Below are 12,253 nucleotides of genomic sequence, written 5' to 3'. Positions count from 1 at the left end.
GTAGTTATATTCTTGTACATAGGAGCAGTATTATAGTAGTTATATTCTTGTACATAGGAGGCAGTATTATAGTAGATATATTCTTGTACATAGGAGCAGTATTATAGTAGTTATATTCTTGTACATAGGGGCAGTATTATAGTAGATATATTCTTGTACATAGGAGCAGTATTATAGTAGTTATATTCTTGTACATAGGGGACAGTATTATAGTAGTAATATTCCTGTACATAGGGGCAGTATTATAAGACGGTGTTTGCTCAACATTGGGCTACGTGCCAGACGTCCAGCTACAGGTGTCCATTGACTTCATGTTGCAGAGCAAGATGGCAACAGAGGCTGGAATTGAGGTCTAGCCTCTTCAGCGATGAGTCCCACTTTTGTCTTTGATGCAATGATAGCTGGAGGTTGTAGAAGCCTTCATGGGGGAACGTCAAAATTTTTCAAGAGCTGGTTGTCAACACAACTCCAGGCTGCATGTTGCTCACACTACTGTGAGCAGCCTGCATGGCCTAAACGTGCTCCCATGGCTGCAGCATCTCAGGAATTATCTCCCATCGAGCACATCTGGGAGTCATTGGTCAGCAATTGCACAGAAGCTGCCAGCGGTGGATTTTGAGGATTTGTCCAAGTGTATTTAGAACCTTTCTCAGACGACCATTAATAACCTCACTGATAGCAGCCGAGGCTGTAAGTGTGGGGATTTCTGCACGTGGCTCATACTCTAGACTGAGTAAATCAAGATGTTTTGAGAATTTGTTCAATTTTTTTCATTATTTGCAGATCATTAGCATGTGTATCCATCCTGTGATTTCCATAATTCCATGACTTTTTCTTCTTCATGTTGCATTTTCAGTGTCGGGTGCGTAATAATTAGAGTTTTATACTTATTATAGGTAGCAGAGTTCTCGACATGTTGGATACTTTACATCTAGGACTTGTCAAGTCATGACCTGTGTAATATATGCAATAAAAAAAGTTTCAAAAACTTTATTCCCCAAAGGAGTCCTACATATAATATAATTATTTCCCTTCACCATTGACTATCCAGTTAATGGTGTATGAATGATGTCATGCTGTTTCCTTGGACTACCCTAAGTGCTGTTCAATTACGTTAGTGTCTATTATACATATTTTCTAGAAACATTAAGAGCAGCGTTATTGAATTCTGGAAAAGGAACTAATCTGATTTGGCTGGATCAGCAGGCTCATGGGCATAGAAGCAGCAAGAGAGGCAAGGAACGTACGTCAGATTGTCTGTAGGTGGGAACACCGTGCCAGCCGGCTTTATGGTAGATCCATATCAAGAGCAACTGACCGGACCATTCACGTTACCCTTATATTTCAGTGGGAAACATTGTCAAACTGGTGGGACCAATCAATTCTATTACAATGAGAAACAGTTTGCCAATAAAGGCCAGTTTTATATTATACACATTTTTACCTTTACGTAAGCATATAAAGCATTTTGGATTCAAAGAAAACAAAAATGTAGTAACTCACTTATGGTCCTTTAATTTTGGTTATTACCTAATTGCATGAAGAATATTATCTATTAGCTCCATGTTATCAGTATTTTCCCACCTCCCTCTCTGCTGGAGCCTTCTCTTGGGATATGAGCACTTGTCTTGGTGGTCTCACTCATCACACTGGCCTGGACAACTGTGGTCCCAGATGAAGACACAGTGCAGTTGCCGCAGTGGTTGTCAGTCATGATGCTCTCCATAAACATTCCCAGACTGTGCATTCCTCGGCTATTTTTACCCCTCCTGTCTTATGCCACTTTTTCATTTCATTCATTCTTATCAGCTTCTTGTAAACCTATTAAGGGATCCAAGAATAACGAAAGACAATAATATTGTCACATTCTCATTAATGCACTCCGACAATGTAGGCTAATGTCCACCAGTCTGGTCTTCCTGGTGGTGTGGGCAAAGCAAAAGGGTGAAAATTCTGGAGCTCTTTATTACTCTGCTAAGCAAAGCGGTGGTGCCAAATCTGACTATGGGAGCTCATTTTGACCTAATGGTAGCCATTAAAGATATACTTTTGAAATGTACTCGCTTCCCGTTCTATTGCGCAATATTATATCATGGAGAAGATTGGGTGTATGGAGCTACTCCGATCGCTACTGCCACATAATTGCTGCCATCGATCCCTGACAGTGACATTAAACTGGCACAATCCCAGTGGGGCAAAGCAATAGCGGGAAGCCAATAGGTTGCTGAAGGCCCCCATCACCAACTTCTTAGTGCTTCAGTGAAGCTCAGCCACAGGTCAGGCTTCATAGGAGACCCAAGTCTTCACTTCATAGAAGACCATGATCTTCACTTCATAGGAGACCATGATCTTCACTTCATATAAGTCCATAACCTTCACTTCATAGGAGACCATAACCTTCATTTCGTAGGAGACCATAACCTTCATTTCATAGGAGATTATAACCTTCATTTCATAGGATATCATAACCTTCACTTCATTGGAGACCATAATCTTCACTTCATAGGAGTCCATAACCTTCACTTTATAGGAGACCATAACCTTCATTTCATAGGAGACCATAATCTTCACTTCATAGGATATCATAACCTTCATTTCATTGAAGACCATAACCTTCATTTCATAGGAGACCATAATCTTCACTTCATAGGAGACCATAACCTTCATTTCATAGGAGACCATAACCTTCACTTCATAGGATATCATAACCTTCATTTCATTGAAGACCATAACCTTCATTTCATAGGAGACCATGATATTCACTTCATAGGAGTCCATAACCTTCACTTCATAGGAAACCATAACCTTCACTTCAAATGAAGACCATAACCTTCACTTCATAAGAGACCTTAACCTTCACTTCATTGGAGACCATAACATTCACTTCATAGGACACCATAACCTTCATTTCATAGGAGACCATAACCTTCATTTCATAGGAGACCATAACCTTCATTTCATAGGAGACCATAACCTTCATTTCATAGGAGACCATGATCTTCTCTTCATAGACCATAATCTTCACTTCATAGGAGACCATAACCTTCATTTCATAGGAGACCATAACCTTCATTTCATAGGAGACCATGACCTTCATTTAATAGGAGACCTGATCTTCACTTTATAGGAGACCATAATCTTCACTTCATAAGAGACCATAACCCTCACTTCATAGAAGACCATAACCTTCACTTCATAGGAGACCATAGCCCTCATTTCATTCGAGACCATGACCTTCATTTCATAGGAGACCTGATCTTCACTTCATAGGAGACCATAACCTTCACTTCACAGAAGACCATAACCTTCACTTCACAGGAGACCATAACCGTCACTTCATAGGAGACCATAACCTTCAATTCACAGGAGACCATAACATTCAATTCATAGGAGACCATAACCTTCACTTCATAGGAGACCATAACCTTCACTTCATAAGAGACCATAACCTTCACTTCATAGGAGACCATAACCTTCACTTCATAGGAGACCATAACCTTCACTTCATAAGAGACCATAACCTTCACTTCATAGGAGACCATAACCTTCACTTCATATGAGACCATAACCTTCATTTCATAGGAGACCATAACCTTCATTTCATAGGAGACCATAACCTTCATTTCATAGGAGACCATAACCTTCATTTCATAGGAGACCATGATCTTCTCTTCATAGACCATAATCTTCACTTCATAGGAGACCATAACCTTCATTTCATAGGAGACCATAACCTTCATTTCATAGGAGACCATGACCTTCATTTAATAGGAGACCTGATCTTCACTTTATAGAAGACCATAACCTTCACTTCATAAGAGACCTTAACCTTCACTTCATTGGAGACCATAACATTCACTTCATAGGACACCATAACCTTCATTTCATAGGAGACCATAACCTTCATTTCATAGGAGACCATAACCTTCATTTCATAGGAGACCATAACCTTCATTTCATAGGAGACCATGATCTTCTCTTCATAGACCATAATCTTCACTTCATAGGAGACCATAACCTTCATTTCATAGGAGACCATAACCTTCATTTCATAGGAGACCATGACCTTCATTTAATAGGAGACCTGATCTTCACTTTATAGGAGACCATAATCTTCACTTCATAAGAGACCATAACCCTCACTTCATAGAAGACCATAACCTTCACTTCATAGGAGACCATAGCCCTCATTTCATTCGAGACCATGACCTTCATTTCATAGGAGACCTGATCTTCACTTCATAGGAGACCATAACCTTCACTTCACAGAAGACCATAACCTTCACTTCACAGGAGACCATAACCGTCACTTCATAGGAGACCATAACCTTCAATTCACAGGAGACCATAACATTCAATTCATAGGAGACCATAACCTTCACTTCATAGGAGACCATAACCTTCACTTCATAAGAGACCATAACCTTCACTTCATAGGAGACCATAACCTTCACTTCATATGAGACCATAACCTTCACTTCATAGGAGACCATGATCTCGTGAAGAACGATCCAAATTCCTCATCCTTCAATACCTGTCTACTGGAAAAAAATACTTCTATGCAAACCTGGACAGAGAAGGGTCACTAAGCTTGGGAGTGGCCATTATAGTCTAGGCAAATATGACAAGTCAAGACACATAGACCCCCAACTGGTAATTTGTATATCAGTCTTGATGAAGAATCCACTGCAGTAAGTTGACCCAAAGAAGACTGCGCCTCTTAATAAAGTTGGGTCATCATTCAGTTCTACCAGCGTAAGGCTATGTTCACACATTGCTTTTTTGCTGATTTCATTTGTGAAGCTTATATGTGCCATTTGTCTACAGTACATGTTTAATAAAGTTAGTTTCATTCACCAAAAAAAGCAGCAAAAATAAAGCTAAGAAATTGCAGAGCAAAAAAAAAACATTGTTGCGGTTTTTGCAGCATTTTTGCACTTTCTCATTGCTCTCTATTGTGAAAAAAATAAGTTTTCCAATTCAGTCAGGGGAAAAAAGCAATCATATACATGAGATTTCTGAAATCTCATAGCTTTTGCTATTGCTGTAAAAAGCAGCTTCTCATTTGCATCAAAAAAGCTGCAAAAACGCAACGTGTGAACATACCGTAAGCAATGTACTCCAGTTGCTAAACTTTTGTGGTGTAACTACAAGTTGTGTAAAAAAATTTGCTCCATTTCAAACTATTTTACACCATAATTCTGGTGTTTAATGAACCAGGACCATGGTCCTAAAGTGCCACTACGCCTAAAACAGTAATTCGGAAGGCACCAATCTCTCCCAAGTCTTCTGTCGGGGTCGTAACGACAATATACCCTCATTCACCAGTCATTCCAAATTAAACTATAAGCATGTGGTACCGGGTAAGAATGAGTCAGACAGGTAGCTGGTTCAATCTCAGTGCATGCTCGTGTGACTATATGTGTCAGCCACGGTCACAGCAACTGAACTTTATTTTCCAAATACACGGTACTAAAAAGGAATGCAATAGGCGGGGTTTAAGCAGTATACGTCTAGTGCTCAGTCCTTCTGATTCGTTCGGACATCTCCCGGTGATTTCTCCTTCCTTCACATTCCTGAGTTTCGATTTCAGAAGAAATGAAACTTAACCCTTCAGACTCTAAACTAAAGTGAAGAATGAACACTGGCAGCCATCTTTAATACAGTTACATTTGCAAGCAGATAGGAAAAACTTATTGTTTTACAGTATAAGATATAAAAGTACAAAAAGTATATAAGAAAGTATATTTTCACCTTGACACTTCCATAGATGAGTTTTAAATGGGGAGAGTGGAGACATTCACTGCCTGTCTAACAGCTTACTCTCAGAGAAACAAAAGGATGGGCCTTTGAAATTCAGTATCCACTATCTTTCTAATGTGAATAGGGGGCTCCTAACTTTCTCCCCAACAGATGAGGAGTTAGCAGGTCTATATTTACATGGTCCGATGGCCCCACCAAAATCAGTGGGTTTGGCCAGTTTTAATCTAAGGTATGTGTAGGGACATTTACAATCTACAGGTATTAGGGTTTAGAGAGCAGATGTCTTGTAATAGTTGTCAGCTGTAGATACCTTACATGGGTGGGAATGCTAGTTAACGGCATGTGCACACTGCATCTGATTAATTTTTTTGAGTGCATACTGAGTAGAAAGGAGATGGATTTGAGGAGGATTTGGAGAGTTTCCTATATGTATAATATTCCACAAAGGAACCAAAGGTAATCTCTAAGCAACTAAAGGATTCTCTCACATTAGCCAATGTTAACCTGTAGGAGTCCTCCATCAGGAAGACACAGAATGGTATGTATGGCAGGATTACAAAGAGAAAGCCACTACTCCCCAGAAAGAACATTGCTGCACATCTACATCTGCTAAAGATCTACGGGATAAAACAGAAAGATATTGGAATAATGTTTAATGGCTGGATAAGACCAAAATAAGAGTAATTTGGTTTAATAGATAAGCATTATGTTTAGAAACAGAAAAACCCTTCATTACAGCATAAAAACCTCAAATCAGGGGTGGACATACCTCCGTTGCAGTCCCTTAGTATATAGCATACTCACTTATTATGTATAGCACAGTCCCTTAGTATAGAGTGTACTCACTTATTATGTATAGCACAGTCCCTTAGTATAGAGTGTACTCATTTATTATGTATAGCACAGTCCCTTAGTATATAGTGTACTCACTTATTATGTATAGCACAGTCCCTTAGTATAGAGTGTACTCATTTATTATGTATAGCACAGTCCCTTAGTACGGTATATAGTGTACTCACTTATTATGTATAGCACAGACCCTTAGTATATAGTGTACTCATTTATTATGTATAGCACAGTCCCCTATTATATAGTGTACTCACTTATTATGTATAGTGCTGTCCTTAGTTACATAGTTTCCTCTACGTAACTAAGGACGAAATGTGATATCGGATAATTTTCCTCAATAAAAAAATGACAAAGTCCGATAATTTGGACTAATTTGTTAGATTTGCTTTTCTTTATTTACTTTTCGGACTTGTGTGAAAATCTGATGTAGTTTTAGGTCAAATTTATGTAGAAATATGGAAAATACGAAAGGGGTCACAAACTTCAAAGTGCCACTGTGCGGTCTAAGTGTTGTCTATGGGCAGTTTTAGCATGCATACCGCTACAATGACTTTTTATGACCTTTTAGGTTCAATAGGAATAATAATGGGATCAGCATTAGTGTGCAAGAAAACGTATTTAACAAGCAGGGCAACGGAGCTGTAGTAGCGGGTCTGCACAGAGACAGCGGAGTTTACTTTCTGTAACTGGGTTGTGTCGGTGAACTTCCCAGATGGAAAGTTCATAGTCTGTTATTCAGGAAGATGTTGTCTGCTTTACCTCTTTGGCCTGACTGCCAGACTTATAAAACTGCAGTAAAAGGAGGAGCGGTGTCCTCCTGATGATAGGAGCCAGAGCGACGGAAAATGTGACACGTACAGTGATATTGTAACCTCTTCCAACGTAAACCTCATAGTGAGCGAAACGTGATTCATCTCTCTCCTCTAAAAACAGTGCAGGGTAATGTGTACTGTGCATCATGACCGCTGACAACCACAAGCTATCAAGTAATGCCCCCTATTGGGGGAAGGTAACATTACAATTTATACAGAGCGTGTTCTGCTGTCATTAACGTATCTCACAATGTATGTCAGTCCTGAGAATTAAGTAATGAAAGACCTGAAGCAGTATTATAGTAGTTATATTCTTGTACATAGGGCAGTATTATAGTAGTTATATTTTTGTACATAGGGAGCAGTATTATAGTAGTTATATTCTTGTACATAGGAGCAGTATTATAGTAGTTATATTCTTGTACATGGGGGCAGTATTATAGTAGTTATATTCTTGTACATAGGAGCAGTATTATAGTAGTTATATTCTTGTACATAGGGGCAGTATTATAGTAGTTATATTCTTGTACATAGGAGCAGTATTATAGTAGTTATATTCTTGTACATAGGGGTAGTATTATAGTAGTTATATTCTTGTACACAGGTGCAGTATTATAGTAGTTATATTCTTGTACATAGGAGCAGTATTATAGTAGTTATATTCTTGTACATAGGAGCAGTATTATAGTAGTTATATTCTTGTACATAGGGGCAGTATTATAGTAGTTATATTCTTGTACATAGGAGCAGTATTACAGTAGTTATATTCTTGTACATAGGAGCAGTATTATAGTAGTTATATTCTTGTACATAGGGGCAGTATTATAGTAGTTATATTCTTGTACATAGGGGCAGTATTATAGTAGTTATATTCTTGTATATAGGAGCAGTATTATAGTAGTTATATTCTTGTACATAGGGGTAGTATTATAGTAGTTATATTCTTGTACATAGGGGCAGTATTATAGTAGTTATATTCTTGTACATAGGGGCAGTATTATAGTAGTTATATTCTTGTACATAGGAGCAGTATTATAGTAGTTATATTCTTGTACATAGGGGCAGTATTATAGTAGTTATATTCTTGTACATAGGGGCAGTATTATAGTAGTTATATTCTTGTACATAGGAGCAGTATTATAGTAGTTATATTCTTGTACATAGGGGCAGTATTATAGTAGTTATATTCTTGTACATAGGGGCAGTATTATAGTAGTTATATTCTTGTATATAGGAGCAGTATTATAGTAGTTATATTCTTGTACATAGGAATAGTATTATAGTAGTTATATTCTTGTACATAGGGGCAGTATTATAGTAGTTATATTCTTGTATATAGGAGCAGTATTATAGTAGTTATATTCTTGTACATAGGAAAGTATTATAATAGTTATAGATTTTTAGATAATTGTAGTTAGTGTCTTCATTGATAACATCTAACAGTGCTATTTTTTTCATTGTGTGATTTTTTTTCTGACCAGTGACACTACTACTCACTGGTTTTATGCCCGGGATTTCTTTGTCGGGTGGTATAATGAACTGTAGATGGATCCCTCTAGTCTTTGTTCAGGGTACACTCAGCCCGGCGTTACATTGATTTGGTGGTGGAACCAGTGGTATGGCTATTTCTCTAAAGTGTCCTAGGAGCCATTTTTCAGTGTGACAACTCCAGGCCACATGTTGCTTGTGATAATATGAGCAGCCTGTGTGGTCTAAATGTGCTACCATGGTCTGCAGCGTCTCCAGACTTGTCTCCCATCGATCACATCTAGGACATCATTCGTTGGCAGTAGCAGAGGGAGCTGTCAGCAGCAGATCTTGATGATTTACCCAAGTACATTTAGCAGCTGAACATTCCTCAGACGGCCATTGGTAACCTCAGTGATAGCGGCCGAGGCTGTAAGTGTGGGGATTTCTGCACTTGGCTAATACTCCATGCTGAATAAAACAAGATGTTTTGAAAAAAATGTTTCCATTATTTCATAATTTGCAAATCGGTAAAATGTCTATCCATCTTGTGATTTCCATTATTCCACGACTTTTTCTTTCTGGCGTCACAATTTCAATGTTTAGGAGGGTATTTTGAAACAAATTTTCTAAAAAAAAAAAATTTTTAATTTATGTTTTCAGGTATGCTGCAAAATGGGAAGAAGTTTGACTCATCCAGAGACCGAAACAAGCCTTTCAAATTTCGGTTAGGACGGCAGGAAGTGATTAAAGGATGGGATGACGGTATTGCGCAGGTACGCTACATCCTGCAAACCCTCAATTCCACCTGTAGCTTGGCAGACAGTGTAAAATCTAGTGAAAAACATGGACAAAAATGGTGCTGTTTTGGGACACTTTTTTTTCTTTTTTTCCAATTTCATACAAAGTCTTTGAAAACAGAAAACAATGATTTTTCCTATGTAAAGCACTTGGTCAGTAACTATACTACTCAAAAAAATAGAGGGAACACTTAAATACCACATCTTAGATATCACTGAGTGAAATATTTTGGTTGCAAATCTTTATCATTCCAAATCTAGACCTCCATGGGATATTAATTTTGATTTACATTGATCATTTTTATGTTTTATTGTTCTCAACGCATTCCACAATGAATAATCAAAATCAGAGTGGAAAAACAAATTACAGGCTGATCTAACTTCAGTAGAAATGTGTCAAGACAAGGAATTGAAGCTCAGTAGTGTGTGTGGCCTCCACATGCCTGTATAACCTCTCTACAATGCCTGGGCATGCTCCTGATGAGGCGGATGTTCTCCTGAGAGATCTCCTCCCAGACCTGGATTAAAGCATCAGTTAACTCCTGGACAGTCTGTGGTGCAACATGGCATTTGTGGATGGAGCGAGCATGATGTCCCAAATGTGCTCGATTGGATTAGATGCCTTCATCATGCAGGAACTGCTGACACACTTCAGCCACATGAGGTCTGGCATTGTCCTGCATCAGAAGGAACCCAGAGCCCACTGCACCTGCATATGGTCTCACAATGGGTCTGAGGATCTCATCCTGGTACCTAATGGCAGTCACGGTACGTCTGGCTAGCACATGGAGGGCCGTGCGGCCCTCCAAAGGAATGCTACCCCACACCATTACTGACCGTCTGCCAAGCCGGTCATGGTGGAGGATGTTGCAGGCAGCAGAACTTTCTCCACTGTCACGTCTGTCACATGTGCTCAGTGTGAATCTGCTCTCATCCGTGAAGAGCACAGGGCCCCAATGTCGAATCTTTCAATCTTGGTGTTCTCTGGCAAATGCCAATCGCCCTGCATGGTGTTGGGCTGTAAGCACAACACGCACTTGTGGATGTCGGGCCCTCATACCACCCTCATGGAGTTTGTTTCTGACAGTTTGAGCAGACACATGGATGTTATTGGCCTGCTGGAAGTCATTTTGCAGGGCTCTGGCACTGTTCCTCCTTGCATAAAGGAGTAGGTAGCGGTCCTGATGCTTGGTTGTTGCCCTCCTATGGCCCCCTCCACGTCTCCTGGTACACTATCCTGTCTCCTAATATCTGCTCCATGCTCTGGACACTGTGCTGACACACACAACTACCCTACTTGCTAGAGCTCGCATTGATGTGCCATACTGGATGAGCTGCATCATCCGATCAACTACTGATCCATTGACAACATGGAAAGGAGTCTTCTGCTCACTGAGCAGATGCTCAATGGGATAGATGAGGGGGGGATGGTAGGATGGAGCTGCAGGACAGTGAAGTAGCAAGCTGGGTGACATTTAGGAAGCGGGGTAAAGGGAAGAGTGCCAAGGAGGCTAGTCATGATCTGGCACACCCTAACAAGTTTGCTAAGTTGGCAGATGAGGGGGATGCCAGTACAGGGGTAGCACTGCTGCAGCCAGGCATGTCCTCTGAAAGCCGGAGGAGGGACTGCTCCAGTAAGGAGGGAAATAGGAGAGCAGGGCAGGCCAGACAGGTGCTGGTAGTGAGGGACTAAATTATTAGGGGAACAGATAGGGCAATCTGTCACAAAGACAGGGATCGAACAGTGTGCTGCCTACCTGGCACTCGAGTCCGACACATCGCTGATCGGGTGGACAGATTACTGGGAGGGGCTGGTGAGAACCCAGCACTCATGGTGCACATTGGCACAAATGACAAAGTTAGAGGTAGGTGGAAGGTCCTTAAAGATGATTTCAGGGAATTAGGCTGCAAGCTGAAAGCAAGGACCTCCAACGTGGTATTTTCTGAAATACTGCCTGTACCACGTGCCACGCCAGAGAGGCAACGGGAGATTAGGGAGGTTAATAAGTGGCTCAAGAATTGGTGTAGGAAGGAGGGGTTTGGGTTCCTGCAGAACTGGGCTGACTTCTCAGTTGGCTACAGGCTCTATGCTAGGGATGGGCTGCACCTCAATGGGGAAGGTGCAGCTGTGCTGGGGGAGAAAATGGCTAGAAGGTTGGAGGAGTGTTTAAACTAGGGATTGGGGGGAGGGTATTCAATTTATAGGAGGGGAAGATAGTGCAGATAGAGACCTGGGCACAAATAAGGAAGTTGGGGGTGGCGGTGGCATGGGAGGTGGGGTTAGAACAGTTAATAATTTAAGAAAGAATAGAGGTACAGAGAGGAACATCAAGTGCATGTATACTAATGCCAGAAGCCTCGCCAACAAAATGGACGAATTAGAACTAATGTTGTTGGAGCATAATTATGACATGGTGGGGATATCTGAAACATAGCTGGATGAGAGCCATGACTGGGCTGTTAACTTGCAGGGCTATAGCCTTTTCAGAAATGACTGTACAGATAAGCGAGGGGGTGGGGTGTGTCTATATGTAAAATCGTCCTTAAAACCCATCCTGCGTG

At 40.3% G+C, this 12,253-nt stretch overlaps 1 protein-coding gene across 1 annotated transcript in view; it reads left to right on the top strand.

Annotated features, from left to right (window-relative positions):
- The window catches only part of FKBP1B (FKBP prolyl isomerase 1B), a 60,951-nt gene that overhangs the window by 37,289 nt on the left and 11,409 nt on the right, over positions 1–12,253 (top strand). Inside the window, exon 3 of the mRNA XM_077291527.1 lies at positions 9,555–9,667. Within this exon, the coding sequence (XP_077147642.1) occupies positions 9,555–9,667 (113 nt within the window). The remainder of the gene's footprint in view (positions 1–9,554; positions 9,668–12,253) is intronic.

The sequence above is a fragment of the Ranitomeya variabilis genome, chromosome 2, assembly GCF_051348905.1.
Source record: "Ranitomeya variabilis isolate aRanVar5 chromosome 2, aRanVar5.hap1, whole genome shotgun sequence".
Taxonomy (NCBI): domain Eukaryota; kingdom Metazoa; phylum Chordata; class Amphibia; order Anura; family Dendrobatidae; genus Ranitomeya; species Ranitomeya variabilis.
The sequence above is the reverse complement of the archived record's forward strand: the minus strand, read 5'-3'. Positions and strand labels throughout refer to the sequence as shown.